General features: G+C 43.5%; 1 protein-coding gene across 1 annotated transcript in view; it reads right to left on the bottom strand.

The window, feature by feature from the left end:
* Positions 1-1,159: 1,159 nt before the first annotated feature.
* The window catches only part of cpne4a (copine IVa), a 61,412-nt gene continuing 40,243 nt past the window's right edge, over positions 1,160-22,328 (bottom strand). The window contains exons 10-15 of the mRNA XM_085424221.1: positions 16,518-16,651; positions 15,336-15,390; positions 14,183-14,234; positions 8,206-8,339; positions 7,171-7,407; positions 1,160-4,808 (exon numbers count right to left, since the gene is read on the bottom strand). Coding sequence (XP_085280347.1) covers positions 4,677-4,808; positions 7,171-7,407; positions 8,206-8,339; positions 14,183-14,234; positions 15,336-15,390; positions 16,518-16,651 — 744 coding nt within the window. The 3' untranslated portion in view covers positions 1,160-4,676. The remainder of the gene's footprint in view (positions 4,809-7,170; positions 7,408-8,205; positions 8,340-14,182; positions 14,235-15,335; positions 15,391-16,517; positions 16,652-22,328) is intronic.

Genomic DNA, 22,328 nt, shown 5'->3' with positions numbered 1-22,328 from the left:
CACACCGATCTCAGCATCCTGCTCTGTCACACCAACCCTCTGCATGTCCTCCTTCACCACATCCATGAATCTCCTCTGAGGTCTTCCTCTTTTCCTCCTCAGCTCCATCTTAAGCATCTTTTGTCCAATATGTCCACTGTCCCTCCTCTGCACATGTCCGAGCCAGCTCAGTCTCAGCCTTGTGTCTCCAAGTCCTCACACTCACCTTTCCATGCTTTCCTCATTGTCAGTATAATGGAGACAAAGTAGACTTGGACAGGATGGAGCCATCAGTGTCAGGTGCATGAAGTCCAGTTTCTTTACTATCACTTCAAATATCTGTCATGTTTGCTTTGTGCCATTGTGAGAATTCCTGATGGAATCATGGCTCACACCAGCAGGTGAACAGATTTGATGTTTTAGGATGTAAAAAAATATACAAATATAAACCAGTTTGATAGAAATTATATAAAACACTTGTAAAGCATGGATGAGGCAGAGGATTAAATATTTTTGTGGTTGTACTGTGATAATATACTTATAGATTAATCTATAAAGATCTATGTATTAGTATAACATGAGTCTTTACAGCATATATGCATATTTTACATTCTATAACCAGAACTAATAAAGATAACAGATGAGCACCTGCTTCCTCCGACTCCTTTTTGAACAGGAAATTGTTTTTTATATATTCCATGTGAATTTGATGTCTTCAGTGTGTATTATCACGTGTCGCTTATGTTTGAAATAAAGTCCCAGCAGATGGCCCCGCCCCTCCCTGAGCCTGGTTCTGCCAGAGGTTTCTTCCTGTTAAAAGGGACTTTTTCCTTCCCACTGTCGCCAAAGTGCAGCTTATAGGGGGTCATATGATTGTTGGGCTTCTCTCTGTATTATGGTGGAGCTTTTACCTGACAATATAAAGCACCTTGAGGTAACTGTTGTTGTGATTTGGTGCTATATAAATAAAGTTAAATTGAATTAAATGATTTGATTAATTGGTTGAATGAATAAAATATTTTAAATGCATTAAAAAAGTTGCATTGAACACATTAAACAGATTCACTAAAAATACCGAGACACTCGAAGCTTACTGATAAAACTTTATTATAAGTCAGTTTTTCATTGTTTTGCACACAATACTGCATGTTAACACAACACTAAGTCATGTGACTCAACACCTGTCCCCCACCTTTGCTCTTTGATCGACAGCAGAAATCAAAGTGTCTTAAAAAATCTTCCATCGCTAAATGAAACGGTGCCTGTGCAGCAGCTCGAGTTCAACCTTGTGAGAAGGAAACATGTAAAGCACACGGAAGCTGAGCTGTCACTACTTCATATTCCAGCTCGTGTACAACGTGATAATTGTGCACACTTACTAATAAAAACACTTTGATTGTGTAAATATCATTACATTAAAATTCAATTAGAGAGGTGTAGTTTGATTCTTACACAGAAAGCAACACAAGTGCTTTCAGTCACAGTAAAATGTTCAAAAATAAATGATTCATTTCATCATTTTCTAATATTAGATTTAAAGGTTTTCGGTTAAAATTAGCCAAAAAAGTAAAAACTTTAACGTTCACCATCATTATCAGCAGGTTAGCACATCACTGTCAAAAACTAAACTATACACAGTAGCTGCGTTTGGCCTCATTGGTACTTTTAAATGGATTTTCCTGTTATTACTGTGCAACTACCCGCTGTCAGTGCCGAGCTTTGCTTGGTTAGTCCGTGGTATTATATTATTAAATACCTCAGTTATTACCATGTTGTTAATGAGCTGCATGCAGAGAACTGTGAAAACATGCTGAATGAACATATGTGTAAAAATGCAGGTTTAAGTTATCACACACGGCTGTTTGGACACTTCTGATCCCTCTGAAGGATTTCACTAACCAACACCAAGAGGTGTGGCCGTATCTGTGACAGCGTCCTACAAACGTTTGGATGCTTCAGTAATTTGCAATAAACCTAAAAGACAACAAGCTTTTGTCTTCATTTTTTTAAAACATGAAGACAAACGGACAGGTGTTGTGACACAACGTGACCAAAATCTATCACCATAATCTAGAAATTTCTCCAAAGATGCTCCATTTGTGCTTTTCAATCTACTCGCACATCGTCATTTACATGTGAACATGCTTGAGAGTAGAACAGCCCCATCACTGGGCACATTGTAAACATAATTATTACTCATATTATTCACTACCAGGAAACAGAAACCACAAGGACCGCACAGTCCTGCATGGAGATTTGCATGCAAAACAACAGTTCATGCATCTGCCTGACCTGGAGATAAAAACTGTGGAGGATGCAGACGTCTGGGAAGGCAGCGCACTTGTTCCTCTGGCAGAGATCCGAAATGCTTTACTACATACGAACCTTACGAAATTTAGCAAAATCTCAATAAACTCTTATAAAAACAAATGAGGTGGGGGTGGGGTCATACATTCCTTCATCGACTGGTTCCCCGCCCGTCATGCTGTCTGCAGGGAAGCAGCGTTTAATTGGTCAGAGTTGCCCGTTTGTGTGCTTTTCCACTTAAAATGCTCCTGAACGCTACAGTCTGCTCAGCCTGCCGACCCTGCATGCACAGCGGATGCTAAAGGTGCTACGTTTGCAGTTTCCAGTGTGTACGCTGGGATGTGATGAATTCCTTCCTGACCTTCATGCTGTTCTTCCCTTTTGGGAATAACCCAGTTCTCAACCATTTTCCCTTTTATTTCTGCTGCAGGTCTAAATGAAGTTTCAGAATGTTGTTTCCACCCACAAAACGCCCCAGTTTGAGGAAAGCTCACTTTACTTTGTGAAGAGAATTTAGGATGACTCGCTGAACATCGTTTTTTATGATCAGATAAAGCTAAACGATGAGATCCAGGCTTCGTTACACGTTTTTGTCATCGTCTTTTTGCAATGCTATACGCCAAAAAAAGATAAATCAATGGATACACTGACAAAACTTGCTAAATTAAAGTTTAGTTTGTCGAGCAGTTCCTTTTTAATGCCATGCTGGACTTAAAGTATCCATAATTTCCCTAAGCTCAGCTCCACGGGTCACATCCTGGTCACCTCAAAATCCATTTGTCCACAGGAAATCTCAGTGTTGCAGTGACAGCACCAAAACATTTTCACTAAACAGACACCAAGTTGTTTAATACTAGCAGTTTGCACAACATAGACAGGTCATGCTATCCTCTATATTCATTGGCTGTGACGCCCTCCAATCAAAAAGGTTCTTCACTCCATCGAATAAAAAAAATACGGTGAAATCTGGCCAATCAGCTGTTCAAGGCAGCGTCGCTGGACTACTTTTAAAGCGCTCCCTGGACGTTATGTTCCAATCACTTTCAGTTGTGTGTCTGTGGCGTGTGCTGGGTCTACTGTGCCAAAAAGGTGTTCAGATCATTTCAGGTCCCGGGTGAAATCACAGCTGTGAATGTTACTGCTGTTTGAACAGGACGTCCAGAGAGCGCCACACAGAGATGACCCTGAAGAACAGATTGGCCAATGAAACGAGCCTGTTTGATTCTTTTGATTCCACCTCACACTCCACAAAAGCTCGCTGTGAGTTTTCAGAATCAGAAAGGGTTTTGAGCCTTGAGCAAAAATGCTGATGTGAACAGATCAGGTTTAGTCTTTAAGGAGAATTATAACTTGGATGCCAGGATAGGCAGTGGTAACAAGTATTTATAGCAGAAAGTTTCTCATGACAAGATCCTCCTTCAGTTTCTTTCTCATCCAATGACACGGCCCATTTCCCCCGAAGCATGCTAACTAAAACTGATGTAATCCAAACGGCGTCTCTCTTGTTTTTGTTTTGAACCAAACTAACGTCGAGGTTTTCCCAGCTACAAAACAGGCTTCCATTATGTTGAACTAGCAGGTCAATCCTGACCCCAACAGACCGAGGTTTGCACAAAGCAGTCGACCTGAACAGACCCTGACAGAGAAAGAAGACAACCAGCAGCAGGATGGTGTGCGGTTGGTTATACCGACCGATTAACAACAAAGAGCAGCATTATAATAAGAAGACTGCTCCACGGCTAACGCAGCTAAATAATTAGTAGCTCTGCATCAGACTGAAAGCCGTGTTTCTTCTTATTGCACCCAACAAGTATTTATAGCAGAAAGTTTCTCATGACAAGATCCTCCTTCAGTTTCTTTCTCATCCAATGACACGGCCCATTGTCCTGCTGTGACAAAACAAATTTCCCACGTGTGGGACTAATAAAGGTTATCTTATCTTATCTTATCTTATCTTATCTTAAATAAAAGCAGGTCTAAATAAAAACTTTGGCCACGATTTTCATAAAAGTGGAACAAACAGCTGATGCATCAGCAGGTTTTCTATTAACTTGTAAACAGCTCCACTTTTCCTTTAACTTCTGCTCCTTTTCCCCTCAGGTAGTGATCGTGATGAAGGATGATAGCATGCACCCTCAGGTAGATGACTGTATCGGTAAAAACGAGACCTGACCTGGTTCAGATTGGTGAAACTTAGACCCAGCACTAAGTCGACTCACGACTTCTACCCCAGAGACTGACGTCGTCTGCTCGGGTCTAAAATAAGCCACGTTGTAATGATAGGACACTGCAGGTAGCACCTTCATCATCCGCATTAACAAAGAACAAAAGACAGTAAACATTTTTCTCAGCCCAGGTTGTGCTGTCCAGCGGCAGCTGTGGCAGTAGGCTCATGGACCAAATGGCCTGGAAGACTGGTACTGGCTGGGCACTTTGGGCTTGATGCCCTTGCTGTTGTAGTAGTCAACCACCTGGTTGGGCACTTCTGCTAGCACACTCTTAGCCAGAGCGGCTGGAGACGCCTGAGGAGGAGAGAGCAGAGCCGTCAGTTAAAACACAGAGTGCAGAGGGAAGAGTTGATCTTTAAATGTTCATAAAACTGCAGCTCAACACCTGCAGACCCCAACAACAGAATAGCTGCCCTTCTCCATCGCTGATAAAGCAGGTGTTTTACCTTGATCCATGGTGCACGTAGCTGATTTTGCTTTTTCTCTAAAACAAAAGTTCAATATTTTGCACACATCTTTTGGAAAATGTAAAATTACTAGTAACACACACTCGGATTAATGGAATAAAAACATAAGCAGCGACCTCGAAGGAAAAACGTAACGGTTCAGTGATTGTACTAAATTTGCTTCACATTCGGTGGCTGTAAGCAGCTGCAGGAACCTGCCGGCTGCCTAGAGCGACCACTTGTGATTGCACGGGTCAGTGATGATGGCTTCCTGTCTCCCAACAGTCACACTGCCTCTCAGACGGATTCACAAAGACTTGCCAATAACTGAAGTCTAATTTATAAAAGATCGCCAAAACATTGCAATTAATCTGAGTCAGTCTGTGATGATGAATCTCTTTGCAAGAGGAGACTCACTCATTTGGTTGCTGACTGGTTGCAGACTGGTTGCTGACTGGTTGCAGACTGGTTGCACTCCTGTATATAAGCAAGTTGCTGAGGGATTTCCTTGCAACCACTTTCTGAATCTGTCTGACTCTGTCTTATCGCTCTGTTGCACACAGTTGCAGTAACTTTGGTCGTGCCGTGGTCTCAGTGTTTTCCTCAGTGCGAGAGTGGCGTAAAAGCAGCAGCATAAATAAACCAGACCCTCAAATCCGAGCATGTGCATGTGCTGCAGATGGAATTTAATCTGATGTTCTGTCTTGAGGAAGGTAGAACAACTTAAGACACGGTCTTTAAATTTCATTTCAGCGTCTTCCCCTCGGGAAAAATCCCAGACAGCGGTAATTGTTTGAAGCAGCGTCTGTCGCAGCCTCTCGTCTCTGCCTCGTTCTGCTGCTGTCAAATAAAAATTGCTTCTCTTGGGGTCCAAAGACAGAAACTCTCATTCATCACAGAATAAATGCAGGAGAATGAATCTTCCCAACGAGTCCGAACTGTGAATCTCTCGTACTGTACTGTCACTACACTCAGACTGAAAATTCATTCGAGTGAAATAAAGAATTTTCCACTTGAGACTGGCCGGCAGATTGTCCCCATTTCCCTTCTTATAGGGTGAAAACAGATTTTTTTCAACAACTTCACAGCCTCTCCTCTCGTCCTCCTCTGTTTATTGTTTTCCATCACTTCCCTGTCGTCCGCTGTTATTTTAGGGTCACATGCAATTATATTTAAACACTGCATCTCCCATCAACAAGAGAGTTTTCAAATGAACACACCATCTGGTGCTCTAATTAGAGGTTTGTAACTGCTGAACAACAGAGAAAGTGTTTCTAATAATTTACACAAACATGCTTCATAATAACAAACACAAAAAAGTGAGGTTAAAGGTTTGTAAACATCAGTGAAGATGTGAGAAAAACATAAATATTATCTTATAGGTAAAAATATATGCAATTTAATTTTTATTATAGGGCGACAGCGACGTGTCATTGTTCAGGTCTTCATTTTGACCCACTCTCCTTTACAGCGGCGCTTCAGGTCTTCGGGTCTGCAGCATTATTCATGCACAGCTCTCTGAGCTCTGGACTCTGGACCGTTACAGAGCCTTCGTTCGTTTCTTTCGCCGCTGTGCTCGGGGTCATTGTCCTGTTCATGACCCAGTTTGGGCCGAGCTTTGGCCGTGGGTTCATGGAGACTCAGTGACTGCAAGGGGATGAAACCCTCATTGCTCCATCACCGTGCCAACAGGTGATACAACGTGTTTGTCCTGATATGACGTGTTTGATTTTACCCACACATGCTGCACATGATGAACAAACATCTCCCATTTGTTCCAGAAGTCTCCAGAGGCTTTGCAAACCTGATCCCTGCTGCCGAGTTCCTTTTGGAGAGATGTTTTCTCTTCCAAACAAGCCACACTTGTTCAGTCGTCTTCTAATTGTTCTGTCATGAACTTTGACCTTTAACAGGTGACCTGAGGCCCGTGAAGTCTGAGCATTGCATTGTGCTAACACACCTGAATCCTTCAGAACTGCAAAGTGCCCAAACGTCTACACTTATACAGGCGCTCACAGCTGCTGAGGAGCAGTTAGCCTGATTCCTCTGGAGTTTCCACATGACTCTAAAAACCACCCGGTCACAGATGTAACACGGCAGGAGTTACACGTGTTCACCATAACCAGTTATTATGTGTTAGTTCAACGAGCACGTTCGCTGTGTATGACGTTGCTCTGACACGGTACAGTTTTCGAACACGATGGACTCACGTGTTTGAAGTTGCGGAAGGGGACGAACTGAACGATGTCCCGGAGGACGGGCTCTCCTTTGGGTGAGCGCAGGATCCCGTCATCGCCGTCCAGCATCTGCATGTCGCTGAAGTCGGCGTTCCCGACCCCAACGATGATGATGGACATGGGGAGGTGGGAAGCCTGAACGATGGCCTCCCTCGTGTCGGCCATGTCGGTGATGACGCCGTCTGTCAGGATCAGCAGGATGAAGTATTGCTGGAGGATTGAACATGAAGAGACCCAGTCAGACCAGCTCCTGCGGCCAGAACTATCAGTGTAAATCCAGCAGGTTTTAAAAGAAGCAGTGGCAGCATTTCAAATTATATATATATATACATATGTGTGTGTGTAGTTCGTCTACGTTTCTGTAGAGTGAGGCTTAAAGTGGATGAAGAGAAACCGGTGAAGAAATCCCAGCGGAGTCATTATAGCAGCCTTGTTAGCGGCCGAGCCGGCGTCTCAAAGCCTTTTCTTCCTGTTTCTAATTGCACGATCTTTAAACTGTACTCTGTGAGGAGTGTTTGTCATAAAAGTCTGGTTCATTTTATTATTATTAGGTTTTTATTTGAAGATCAAACAATAACTGAAAGTGTTGAATTGCCAGCCAGCCTGCTCAAATCTGCCCTCTTGGCTGGCAGCCTTCCCCTGACCTCGGTGTTTTGATGTGGGTAGCTCAGGGTGAAGCTTTGAAGTGTAGTTTCTGGTTGCAGTTAAGGACGCTCTTTCCTCGGCCTTTAAATACAATCATTTTGTCAAAAGTCATCAGCCACGGTTTGTGGTGGTGACGGCACTGGTCCTGACCCGTTTGCCTCGTGTTTCCATGCAGCAGGAACTCTTTTGCACCATTTTTCGAGCAGCATGGCTAATATCTGAGGCAGCGCTGCGTGCTCCCGGGATGATATTCCCGTGGTACCAGTACACAAAGAGACATTGTGCATATTCCTGAGACACAGGTATGAAAAAGGTTTCCTGTCTGAAAACTTTATTGGAACATGAAACTAGATCGCGTCTCACCATGGCCTCTTTGGTGTGCACCTCCTGCGAGGCAGACTTGGCGACTTTCTGGATGATGGGTGCGATGTTGGTGGGGCCGTAGAGCTGCAGCTTTGGTAGGCAGGCCTGGTACGCCTCTACCACACCCTGGATGCCTGACAGGACACAAAAACAATCAGAGACAGTCTGGTTCCGAAAAACTAGAACCAGACAAAGCCAGAGCTGTCTTGGGTTTGGTTACCAGTTGTTCTTGACAGTAAATCTCGTCTCTACCTGAAGATTCTCAGTCATAGAACGAGCATTTCTACCTGTAGATCCACAGCTGTGCACACCTCTTCATTCAGGGTTTTAATCAAACTTTTGCCTTCTTATAAAGCAGAAATCACCAGCTTTGAATCAGAACAAGCTGCCGTTTGTTCTATTAACAGGTGAAAAAGGCTGTTGTTGGAAAAAGTCTCTGTTTGTTTGTCCAGTTTTGGGGGATTCAGAGCTTTTAACTGTGGATGATTCGTGCGTGATGCTGATAATATAACACGTTGGGAGCATGATTGCTCTTTTCCTGATAAAGCCGACAGTGGACGGTGTTCCCTGTACCTTTAGTGGTTTTCCCTCGAGTAGCAGCTCACTAATCACATCCACACCCAGTAATTTTGTTCAGTGAGCAGGCAGGAAGCCGCTCGGTCCACGAAGAGCTTCAGGTTTCTGCGCCCGTGTGATGCACCTGTACACTGGATCGCTGTTAACCATGCTAGCTAGCGTTAGCTGCACCTTCGTGGTCACTTGATCACATGTGAAGTTATTTTAGAGCTTCAAAAATTTCTTCTACTTTATTTGGGCTACAGAAACCAGTAGTGACATCATGGTTCCTGTTACATCATTTATATACAGTCCGCGATCTTAAAGGTGTGCTTTAAATATTAATTTTTGGGCAGTTTTGTCTTTTATTACCTTTGTATAAAGATTCACTTCTGTATCTTTATATTTGTGCTTTTATGTGTTTCATTTTTTTATCATTATTATTAAATTTACTGATGATTCATGTTTGTAGTTTGTTTCTTGCTCCGCCTCTCTCTGCGTTAGTGTCGCTGTTGCTCTGGACTTGCTCTGCCAGCCTCGTGTTTTTGGCGACGCGTCCCTGACGAAGCATCGCTGTCGTGCCCGAAGCTCGTTCGTTACACCCCACGCTTTGGTCCGAGCTCCTTTCATCCCTCGCCTTTTTACCCGAGCTTTCATCTGCTGTAAGTGATTACACTTCAGTCTGTATTTATCACAGTCTGACGGTCTCAGGTCATCTCGGTGATAGAAGTCCATCACGTTTATTCTGTGAGACGAACTGTCAGCTTTATATTTAAACCTGTCAGTGATTTTATTCAAACTGAGTCTTTTCGACTTTTGGAAGAACACAAAAACGACACTTTTCTAATTGAATAGAAAGTCTGCGTGTGTTAACTATATTTGGCCTAACTTTATACACTGGGGGGCGCTGCAGAGAGAGGAACCGGTAAACCAGCTGCTCATTAACTACATAACTTATGTTTATACATTTAATGTTATGAGTGTCTCCTTCTGTTTCGCCTTGGACGTATGAGGTCTGTGAGGCTCCACGGTCCGTCTCTCCGGGTCCTTTCAGAGGCATCCCAGCATGCCCGGAGGCAACGCTGTGATTTACTGTCTGAAGGTCATCAGGAAGACGCACTCAGACTTAATTAAGAGCGTCGGGGTTGAAGTGTCTCTGAGCTGATCGATGACCTTTAGCAGCCAAGAGTGCGAGAGGCCTTTATCTAAACACTGTCTGCCTGTCTCCCCTCAAAACCAGGAGGAAACAGTTGTGAGGTCAGAGCAGCAACTCCAGCTGTCAACATCTGTATGTCTGCCTAAAGCAACAGCTCCGATAAAATGACTCTGCCTTATTTTCACTTTTCCATTTAAGAAGAAAGTCAAAATGTAACACTTGTCAATGTTTTAGCTGTCGGGAAGTTTTCTTTTTTGTTTCTTCTCTGCCGCGGCCGCCATCTTCGTGCTAAAACTGGTTCCTGATTGGCCCGAAGCTGTCGGGTTTCCTGCATCTCACCTACGAGGCGCCACAGGCCCAGACCACCAGCTTCTTTCACTGTGAGTGACGGCTCCACTCTGAGCCCCGCCCATGTGACTCAACTCCTCCCCCGTCCCTATGGGAGAGTCAAGACCCCCTGCAGAGGATACTCAGTTACACCAAGGCCTCTTTGTTTCAGTCACTACGTAGAGATCGAGGAAAATATCTGTAATGTGCAGCTTTAGATTTATTTATACTGCATTTCAAAGACACTGAGGAGTTGATTCAGACTGCCAGTGTTAGTACACACAGTCACAGAGGTACACACTGCTGAACCATTATTTTACACTTTAATCAGGAACAAGCACAGAAAATGTCTCTGACGTCTTTTGATTTTTTTCTGATTTTAAATTCACAAATGAATATTTCAAACATTTAGATGAGGTCAGATATCAGCTGTGAATCCTCTGAGTTCTAGTTTAGAGGTTTAATTCACAAATGCCTGTTGGCCTGTTTGAGTATTCGCAGCCTTCGGGCAAATATTCTTTCACTCATTGAATATTGATCAAGTCTCACGGTGTCTGAAATTGATGTCGCTTGATGTTAACAGCCTGGGTTATCCAATCAAAAGAGCCAGAGTATTAACAAAAATTTACAAAGAAAATAAGGATGTAATCTTTCTGCAGGAAACCCATTTGTCACCACAAGAGAACGAAAAATTAAAGAAACATGGATGTAGAAAAACATATTATAGCTCCCATATCAACAGCCATAAAAGAGGCGTGGCCATTCTTATGGCGAACAATTTGTCATTCGAACTCTTTGAAGAAATAAAAGATAAAGAAGGACGGTGCATCATTGTGAAGGGCAAAGCTTTAAATAGTATCTTGACTCTTGTCTGCACCAAATAGTCCCAAATCATTCTTTAAAGACCTTTTTGACCCAATCTCAGTGGAGGCAGAGGGTATGTGTATTTGTGCAGGAGACTTCAACGTAATATTGAATTATTGTTTGGACACAACTAGTCAAACTAGATGCAAAACACATATAAGCAGACACTTAGACTTGACACTTGAGGAAACGAGACTGGTGGATGTCTGGAGATTGCTGCACCCTTCACAAAGGGACTACACACACTACTCAATTCCACACTCAGTGCACACCCGGACTGATTATTTCTTAATGCAAAAGGAAGAATGTCACAGAGTGTTCGACTGTAGAATCGAGGTAGCGGATGTCTCAGATCATAACGCGATTTTTCTGACAATTCAGCTGGACTCACTTCCAAGGAACAAAGGAGCCTTAATGTAGGGCTTCTGAATAATGAATCTATTACATATGATATTAAACAAGAAATAGATGCAATCATTAAAGAGAATGACAACGGAGAAGTGAACCCTCTAATTCTTTGGGATTCAATGAAAGCTGTTCTGTGGGGAAGCTTGACAGCAAAAGCTTCTTTTGTTAAAAAAAAAAAGAATTGAAAAATATAATCAGCTGACGAAAAATTTAAAAGAGCTGGAACAAACCTTCAGGACTAAAAGGGACCCCATAACACAGAGACAAATCTTAGAGGTCTAAATACAAATAGAAAATATTGAATCAGGAAGCGGAAAGAAAGGCAAGATATTTGAAACTAAATTATTACGACCTAGGCCCTAAATCTGCCAAATTATTCGCTCACAGACTGCGAAAGCAGCAGATAGATACAGCAATACACCAAATTAGAAACCCTATAACTCAAGAGTTGGAAGCTAAACCGGAAGAAATAGAAAACATTTTCAACAATTACTACCAAAATCTCTATATGCAAGAAGGAAATGTAGATGTACAATCAATTAAAAAAAATTGTTTGTACTCACTAGACCTACCTGCCATTGGAAAAACCAAAACGAAGTACTTACTAAGGAAATCACAGTAGAAGAACTGAATAAGGCAATCAGTAGACCGAAAGCCAACAAAACCCCAGGCAGTGACGGGTTCCCCGCAGAATGGTATAAGGTATTTAAGCTCAACCCTATCCTGCTGAGAACTCTGAATTGGATAATAAAGAACGGCCCGATACCCCCGTCGTGGAAAGATGCTATCCTGTCTTTGATCCCCAAGGAAGGAAAGGATAGAGATAACTGTGCAAATTACAGACCGATATCGATCCTACATGTAGACTACAAATTGTATACTTCAATTATAGCTAAACTAATCAAACTGTTCATTAATGATATAATTGAGGACGACGAATGTGGATTCATTCCAGGGAGGCAAACACAGGACAATATCAGGAGGACATTACACATACTTCACAAAATTGATAGTAATAAATGGGATGCAGCTCTTATTAGTCCGGACGCCGAAAAGGCTTTCGACAGGGTTGGGTGGGGATTCTTGTATCAGACCTTAGAAAGATTTGGTTTCACTCAAGACTCAATAAAATTTATATATTAATATAAAAGGGATCTTTATAGGAAAAAGGGAACTTAAAATAGGATTATTTGCAGAGAATGTAATATTTGAATTGGAAAACCAGGATTTTTTTCGATATCTACAACTTCGAGATTATTACAATAAAGAGATAGCTGAGGCTGAGATGATTAACCCTCTAATTGAAACAATGTGCGACTCCTACCAGCAGAAAACTACTAAACTAGCATCCAAATTATACTCCAATTTGATGACGAATCAAAGATTCACCTCTTTATATGTAAAGACAAAATGGGAACAGGAACTAAAACTATCAATCACAGATGAAACATGGTGCCAGTTATGTGGTTCACTTCAAACGTCCACAAATTCCCTACAGTGGCGGGAATTTAATTGGAAATGCCTTATTGGGTTTTTTATCACTCCTCACATTAGGAGTAAGCAGGTGGGCACACAGCAGCCTTGTTGGAGAAACTGTGGTGAATTGGCAGCTAACCACTCCCATATCTTCTGGTCTTGCTCTAAAATTAACCCATTCTGGACAACAGTTAATGATACCTTACAAAAAGTTTTTGGTTACAAGGTCCCTGAGAACTGTACTGCTTTGTTTTGAGGAAATATTGATGATAGAGTTAAAAGAGAGGACTTATATTTAACTAAGATTCTTCTTACAGCAGCAAGAAAAGCCATTACCAGGCTGTGGCTTAAGCCTTTAAGACCGACCATAGAACCAAGTCCGCCAGAGCTTATGTTATATTTTTACATGCTGTGGAGACATTTTTGGGAGCATTTCAAGTTGATATACATCAATACAACCATTATAGCCCAAATTTTAATAATATGTCTGCATTAAGTGCATAGTAATTACATAAATTGCAAAAAAGTGCAATAAACTACAAAAAAATTAAATCGTTTTTGTTTTTTTAACATATTTCTAGTTAGAGAAATTTAAGAGGCTTATCCCTCAAAACTGTAAATACAAAAAAGTTGCACAAAATAGTTTCCCACCACAGGAAATTTATTTTACGTGTCTTCATAGTTTTATTTTTGAAATACCTTTGACCGAGGTCAAGCTGATGGCATAAGATGCAAGTACAACTCCTCCGGTTTCATATGCAAAAAAAATGATTGCGCTAGCTTACAGGGTTGCAGAGCTACAGGATTTAAAACTAGTTACGCAAAACGGAGCGTGCTGCTCTGACTGGTTTTAAAGGGTTAACCTCCGTGAAGAAGAAGACGACACGTTTGCAAATACTGAATCTGGATGTAATACTTCCCTCCTAGTCTTTTGTGTGGACGACTCTCCTACGTGGCTTCTGTGATCACCTCATCACTTTAAGGCAAAATAAAAAATAAAACACTTCCCAGTTTAGGAAATCAAACCGAGCCTACAGGAAACATCAGCGGCGCGGTGAACGGTTCTTCCTGATTCGCTGTCACCATCAAACTCATTCTCACTTCAAACAGCTTCTGAAGCTCGCTGTCAAATATTTGAGTGGTTTTTCTGCCTGTTTTTAATTTTCAACGACAGGAAATCAAAGAACCTACCTGCACACTCCGGGTTCTCCTCATTAAAATTCACTGCGAAGTCGTGGGAGACCTGGAGCAGAGAGGGGGAGGGAGGGGGAGGGAGGGGGAACAGGAAGTCTGTTTGATCTCTGCATCAAAAAAAACAACCTGCAGAAAGAAAACTCACAATAAAACTCTTCACCTTCATCCGTCTTCATCGCTTCCTGCTCTTCTTCTTCTTGAAATCGAAGCTGAGTAGTTACCTGCCCCCTCCCCCTCCCTCCCCCCGCCTCACAGCACACTCACAGGACAGGTGAGTTTCTAGTCTAACTGACAGGCGAGGGAGCGCTGAGAAAGATTAAAGCTGTAAGCTTTGTAAAGCAAACTGAAGCCACAGAGGAGCTGCAGTTCCAGCACTCGGTGTTTTTACACTACAGCGTTCAGAGGAAGTGGGCGTGGTCTGCACAGCGCGCTCGTTCCTGCCCTAACCTGCACCAGGTTAGGGCAGCAGGGAGCTGCTTTATCCAGATACGAGCTGAACGTAGACAGGAGTTCACAGAGTTAATATTCTTCCTGTGTGAGACACACTCGTCAGACGTGTGATCAAATATTTTGAGGAATCAGTTTCTGAAAATCAAAGACTGATTTAAATGATTTCACTTTGGCTGCTTGAGGGATCTCCTCGAGCACCTGCAGACTGATTCCAGCTCGGCTGCTAATGTCTGGCTGTTCTCTGAAGTCCCAGTGAACCCCTGTGTATTTGTGTATGTGTGCTGACAGGGATGTGCGTCTCCTCCCAGGATCAAACTTCCACTGTGTACGCCTCCACACTCAGGAAAAAGTTCCTGATCACATTAGACATTAGACTTCCTATTGTTGATTAATGTAACGCTGCGTAAGCTGAAGGCTGTTTAATATTCTTGACTAATCTTGTTCCGGCTGCGTGCCGCGCTATATTTTCTGGGCGCCGACTCGGACTCTGAATGGAGCTAATCAGGACTTTGAAAGCTGATTTGAATGCAGCGTCAGACCGCCAACCAAAGGCTGCTGCACAGGAAAGGAAGCATTCAGCCGGCAGCACCCCGGGGAGGTGACGAGGGCAGGGAGGTGGGAAGGTAATCACAGGGTCAGCCTCAGCCTCTGCAGACAGAGTGCATGCTGGGAACGCCGACGAGCCGGGCTGTTAAATTACCTTGTAGTCTGGAGGGATCCGAGCTCCGAAGCCGAACGCCGGGAACATTTTGTCACTGAAAGGAAAAAAGACAAAAAAGGAAAGGTGAAGAAGGAAAAGAGACACTGGAGGAGCTTTCTGATTGGATACTTGAACACAAAGCAAAAGAAATGTCTGCTGATTGGCTGAGAAGTGATTACTTCCTTACATCACTGTGATGTTAGGAATCTCTGTCCAGTTCATCTAAAATTCAATTAAATACATTCTGTGAGTTAGACCAGCGGTCCCCAACCCCCGGGCCTCGGACCGGTACCGGTCCGTGAGTGGTTTGGTACCGGGCCGCGAGAGTTGAGGCTCAGGTGTGAAATGTTTGGTTTTCAGGGTTTTTATCGGTTTTCAGCGTTATTTTGTTATCGTTTTTATCGTTAACTCGCTTTTCCTGGGTCTTTTCACGTCTGTTATGAATAAATCTTCTTTTTTTCGGTACCAGTACTAGTTTTATTTTCTTGTATTTATCCGCGACACCTTAAAGGCCGGTCCGTTAAAATATTGTCGGGCATAAACCGGTCCGTGGCATAAAAAAGGTTGGGGACCGCTGAGCTAGATGTTTGACCTGTTGCTAGCTTAGTACGAGGACTGAAGTGTAGAAGACCGCTAACTCGAAACTGACTTTACTCCTTTGCAGCTTCTTGGACTCTGTAAGAGTAGCTTTGTGTGATTCATAGTTAACAGTAATCGTGTTAGTCGGCCTGGTGATGTGTGCTAGTGCAGCTAAGTACACAGCAGCCATATTATTGGTCAGATGATGTCATTCAAAAGGCTCAGATCTCCAGTTCAGGTGCAGCTAGCAGACAGCTAGCGGCTACAGCCGCCTGTCAGTCAAAGAGGCCACGCCCACGTTGGGAGTGTAACCAGGCAGGATAATAATAAATATTAATAATGTATACTATGTTGACCTGTGGGGAACTTCCTCTCTGCATTTGCCCCACTCACTCAGTGAAGCAGTGGGCAGCCACTGGGCGCCCGGGAGCAGTGAGCAGGGACGGTACCTCGCTCAGGGGTACCTCAGGGTAGCCGTTCAGTGGATTCGGCCACTCTACCTACTGAGCTATCGCTGCTCATAAGTGATGTTTCTTTAATCTTGTGAGTACATGAACACAGTAATGAATGGAGCTTTGTGATTGGCTGCTGAGTTGAAGTGACCTGTCGTAGTCCTGGCAGATTTCTCCCACGGCCACCAGAGCCTTCAGGTACTCGTTTGGCTGGTACGGGTGGATGTAGTGCAGGGAGCAGCTGTTCCGAGGGTCTCCGTTGGATGCTGTGAAGTCGATGGCGACCTGCAGAGACAGCAGCCAATCAGGGATCAGAACCAGTCAGAGTCCCTTAGAGAAGCCACACAAGAGCAGGAGGGAATGGTGTGACTGTATGTTTGTTGGTGCCATTACAGAGACAGATTTTTATCCTCATCTATGATTGTAAAGAAGCAGGCATGTCTAGATTTAATTGATTTTTATTGGTTATTTGGCTGAAATGAGCCTTTGAGGGTTCAAAGGTCGTGTCCACCGGAACCTAAGGCACGGACCATCTTTCTTCATTTATGGTTTTTGTTCATTTTGGGCCTCAAACTGATCCGTGTGAAGAAAATAAGGATGGTGCTGAGGACGTGAGCGAAGCTTTTAGTTACATTTCCTCTAAATCGAAGATATTTATTTTTATTGTTTTCATTTCTTTTTAGTTTTTGCTGTGTGTGCAGTGTTTTGTTGCTTTTATTGGTTTCATTTTGTGCGCTTGCTCACTTTTGATTGTTTTCTCATTGTTTGTGGGGCCTTTGAGTGCTCTGTGAAGCAGTTTGGTGCCTCCGGGTGAAATGTGCTGTATAAATGCATCGGCTTCACGGCAGCAGCAGCTCAGCTGAAGAAGAAGAAAAGCAGTTATGTTCAGAGAGCCGCAGAAAGAGCTCTGAGACGTCAGAAGGTCTGAATCATTGATGAGTCGATGACGACGGCTGCGGACGCTCGTGGATTACTGAATGAGCTTCGCGGACGATAAACGACCACAACCAGACGCAAAATGGCTCGACTGCAAAAACACGCTGCAGACCTGAAGTCAGGCGTAGAGATACAAGCACACGTGTGCTTAAAACCAGCAAATATGACTTTACTGTTTAACATGCAAGAGTAAGTCATGCTGTCAACTCAACTCAAACAATGAAGTTCAGAATGACTGAAGCAAAAGAACGATTGTTTCATATGAAGCTGAAACAGCTGAAATCAAGAAGAGGAAGTGAATTCAAAGGATTTTTATTATTGTTCGAAAAGTGCCATTCGAATACTCGTCCATTTAGAAAATGCATTTAAAGAATAAGACCATGTAATGCAGCGTTCAGACCTTTAACGTCTGCCGGATCACAAATATTTTTAAAAACAGCTCCAAAGGGCCAAAAAAGGCAACAAAGTTAGCTTGAAGGTGTGAAAACAACGAGGCATAAAACGAGGAAAAACATGTTTGAAATGAGCACAAAGATGCAAAACTACACAAAATAATTACAACCATTAAAACCAGTCACGAGAGGACACGTGATTTCACCAAGCACTGTTTTGTTCACTCAGAAACTCTCCACGGGGACCGCCTCACTGAAGCCAACACTGGAGACGGGTTCTGATTGGATCGCCACAGAACAATAACAATGACCCTGAAACACATGATGGATGGATAGCCCAGAATTACTGACCCATCCATATCAACAGTGTTTAATTACCCTTTCGTCCTGATGTGTAGGAGCAGAGCTGAATCACATGGACACAGCAGGAAGTGTCGCTGTGGTGCTGTAAACAGATGGAGTGGAGGTCTCAGCAAATTCACCCAAAGTCAGACGGTGCAACGCTCAGAGAAACTCCACAAAGCCGAGAGCTCCACCTCAGAGGCGATTAGAAAGAGACTGAGTGGAAGAGCTGCAGGAGAACGCCTCACGCTGCACGGCGTGCGTTTGCAAAGTTATATCTGAACAAACCACAAGACCTCTGGGACAAACGGGACCAAAGTGCAGAAGAAGCAGGTTTGGAGAAAACACTCATACCAGCCGTCAGCACAGCGGTGGAGGGCCGAGGGTTCGGGCCGAGGGTTCGGGCCGAGGGCTCGGGCCGAGGGCTCGGGCCGATCCTGCAGCCACAGGATCAAAGTCAGGACACGGACTTCGATTTTCACAGGACGACACGGATTCAAGCTAAACCTTCGTTTTCACACAGCTGTAATGAGGACAAAGGACACACACACACACACACACACACACACACTCTGAAGGCTAATTAGAGAAGAAGAGACAGACTGTAACACAAACAAGACCATCACGAGGGAGAAATAAAACTCAAAGCAAGACGCAAGAAAGCATTAAGTTTTCTGGCCTCTCGACCACGTTTCTGCTGAAAAACAGATTTTAATCTCAATGAGACGTTTACCTGGATAAATAAAAAATCATAAAGAAAAGAAAGTAAAAGAGGAAAGAACAGGAGAACCAAACAAAATGCAGAGACAGAAACACTTCGACCCCGGGGAGGCGAGAACAAACCCAAAGACAACAAAGAAACTTTTACAAAACCCCGACAGGTAGAGAAACACAAACTCCAACACGTCAACGGAGAATTAGAAACAGGAAGGGATTTTAAGCCGTGCACATTCATGCTGAAGGGAAGCGAAAGTCCTCAAGAGTCACAAAGAAACAAACGTTTAACGTCCGGGAGGCGCAGAGTGAAAGTGCTCCCACCCCCATGGAGCCGCTTTCAGCCAAACATCAGTGAAATTAGTCACATGCTTGTTTCCTGCAGGACACACTGACTGCGTGAACAATCGTCTTCTCCACAGACGACTGTGAGCTCCAGGCCTCAGACTCATCTGGAGAAAAGCAGCGATTGGACGCTCCGCTGCAGCAAAGCCCCGAGCGCGGGATCGTGTGAAACACACGTCTGAGTTTGGTTATCAATCATGAGCTGAAATGTTTGCACAGTTCTAAGCTGCTGCCGTCTGATTGGTCGTTCAGTCGGGACGGTTCTGTGGTCGGAGCTGAAGCTGGAGGAAGTCCGTCTCCTCCGGCTCTGGATCAGAGTCGAGGATCGAGGAGTTTGTTTATGTCCTCCAAAACAACCAGACACACCAAACCTGACAGGTGACAGCTGGTCCACGAAGGCGAGATCACAGATCAGAAAAGGATGCTCGCTGGTTGTAACGCTCGCCGTCACTTCACCGTGAACAATCTTTAGGACTTCTGTGGATCCCAGCACAAACAGGAGCAGCCCACAGACCGGTGGGTGGACACTCAGAGCTGTGTGGAGCGCCAGCACACAAACACGGCGGTGCTTTAAGAACGATCCACCACAGCTGATGTTACACATGAATTATTCATCAGTGTGGTGTTTCTAAATAAGATGTGTTCTGGCATGAACTCATTCTGCTGCTGTCCCGCTGATAACATAAGTCAGCGTCTCCAGTGTGATGTGAGCGACCATCTCTCTGAGCTGTGCGTGAGTTGAAGCCACACCCATTTTCCTCCATCACCACCATCCACCTGCTTCGGTTGGTCCCATACATTCACTTTGTCTGTGCGTCTCGTGTGCTGCGTTCCTCTGTGGACTCTGAGATAAACCCGGCGCCTGCTGTGGTTTGTTCAGCGTCTTTATCACTTTGCTCAGCGCTGCGAGAAATCGGAGCGAGCGGTCTCAGCGCGAGTCACACCGTGAACGTTTAGAAAGCAGAACAGATTTTCTGTTGTTAGAAAGTTGAAGAAGGATGTTGTAGATCATCACAAAGACAGGGCCACATAAAGACTGATTACTGATGTTTTAATGATAAAAAAGCATTAAAGAGCTCTCGAGCTTTTCCAAAGGCTGCAGGACCCTGAAATTCTGACTCCAGAGCTGCCGTCTCATTATCAACGACGTTCAGCCTCTTCTCGGTCATTTCACTGGTTAGATACCAGTGAGAGCCCAGCGAGGTGCTAACTGGGACACGGAGGCTGCTGAACGTGTCGCCTTGGTTACTGTTTCCATGGTAACAGCAGAGATGCTTCAAGAACTGAGAACATACTGCCGGATGGAAAAAAGGAAGAGGACAACAACCCGAATATGACCCGAGTGTGTGTGTGTGAGAGTGTGTGTGTGTGTGTGTGTGTGTGAGAGTGTGTGTGTGTGTGTGTGAGAGTGTGTGTGTGTGTGTGTGAGAGTGTGTGTGAGAGTGTGTGTGTGTGTGTGTGTGTGTGTGTGTGTGTGTGTGAGAGTGTGTGTGTGTGAGAGTGTGTGTGTGTGTGTGTGTGTGAGAGTGTGTGTGTGTGTGTGTGTGAGAGTGTGTGTGTGTGTGTGTGTGAGTGCAAATCAGTCTTCACTTTGAGAGGTCTTTTGATTTTAGGGCTCGGGTTAAAGGTCAAAGTCTTCCGTGTGTGTGTGTGTGTGTGTGTGTGTGTGTGTGTGTGTGTGTGAGAGTGTGTGTGAGAGAGAGTGTGTGTGTGTCAGTGGCGTGTCTAGAAAATTTTTGTTGGGGGGGCCAGGTAGGGGCACAGATTTGGAGAAGGGTGGCAGATAATGTTTTAAAAAAATTCTACCAACCATTAACCATAATTCAATAATCCTATAAACCTAATAACCAAATGCGCTTTTAACTCTTATTAGAATGAGATTTTAACCACTACGGTGCAAAGTTTTTAGATACTGCGTTGATAAAGTACAAGAGATACAATCAGTGCTTTGTCAGTGTTTACTCAGCATTCAAGGACATCAATATTTGCATAGTATTTTTACTGACATATAGTGCACATATGTTTTGGGCAAAAACATTTTTGAATATTAAAATACGAACATTTGTAACATACAATTGACAAATTAGCCAATGCCAATGCAAAACTTTCTCTGCCTGTTAAAAAAAGAAGATAATCTTCTCACAAACTGGTGTTTGATTTTGAAACAGGAAAAAAGTGGAGAAACAACTGAAAAGACTAACATTTGAATAAAACCTGAAATCAGGTAAATACTTTCTATGCTGCCTTATGGTAAACTTTGGTAATATTGATCCAGAACAACACTGGCTGATGATGAAATACATTCAGCTGGCATGGTGACACTGCCAGTATTAACCTGCAGGGCTGGACTGGGACAGAAAATCGGGCATTTTGACTACAGACCGGCCCACCAGGTAGTAAAGCCATAAAGACTTTGACTGAAAACAAACCCTGTTGTGACAGTGATGTACAGTCTTGTTGGTATATGTATGATTTCTATACATTTTACGTCAGATAAAAACTTTGGTTGTAAGATTTAGATAATTATTTAATAAAAGCTAGATATTTAAATTGAGAATAAGAAAGAAAAGTATTTCTTTGTGCCCACCTTTCCCTGTTAATGCCCTACCTGCCCCCTGGCAACACTTTGCTAGACCCGCCCCTGCACAGTTACCAGCTGTCAGCTACCTAAAAAAGGATCCTGGTGTTATTTGTCTCTCAGAAACAGTTCATAACTTCCCTTCAACTCATCCATGTCACCTAAAAGGTAAACCTGTTTCTCCATCACCTGTTCAGCTCTGATGATTCAGTAAGGACATCTCCTGGTTTCATCTTCATGTTTCCCTCTCACCACATATCCAAACCGACATAATGACCAGCAGCTTTACAGCTGTGGCTCCAGCAAACATCAGCTGATACTAGAAATTAATATTAAATACATTCTAACAACAGCTGATCAAGCTTAAACGTGCTGCTGTTGTTTAGCGCAACATCTGCTGGTTTCCTGTTTCTGGCGCAAAGTGGGCGATAAACAAACAAGAGAGAAAAGCTGATCAGCTGATCATTGATCAGTTTCATGATTGAAGTAGCAACAGGAGAGGGAGGGGGGAGAGAATGAGAGGAGAAGAGGCAGCTGTGCAGCGTAAAGACAGAATAAATCCAGCTTTGTGTCTTTTTCCATCCTAGCTGAAGTCCGGGACAAACTGCGTCTCTTCTCAGCTCAATACGAAACGCGTAATATTTTCTCTGAATGA

The sequence above is a fragment of the Rhamphochromis longiceps genome, linkage group LG11 (assembly GCF_057381845.1).
Source record: "Rhamphochromis longiceps isolate RC_006_pf linkage group LG11, R_longiceps_female_GT1.1, whole genome shotgun sequence".
Classification (NCBI taxonomy): Eukaryota; Metazoa; Chordata; class Actinopteri; order Cichliformes; family Cichlidae; genus Rhamphochromis; species Rhamphochromis longiceps.
Note: the sequence above shows the minus strand (reverse complement) of the source record. Positions and strands in the feature narration are given on the sequence as shown.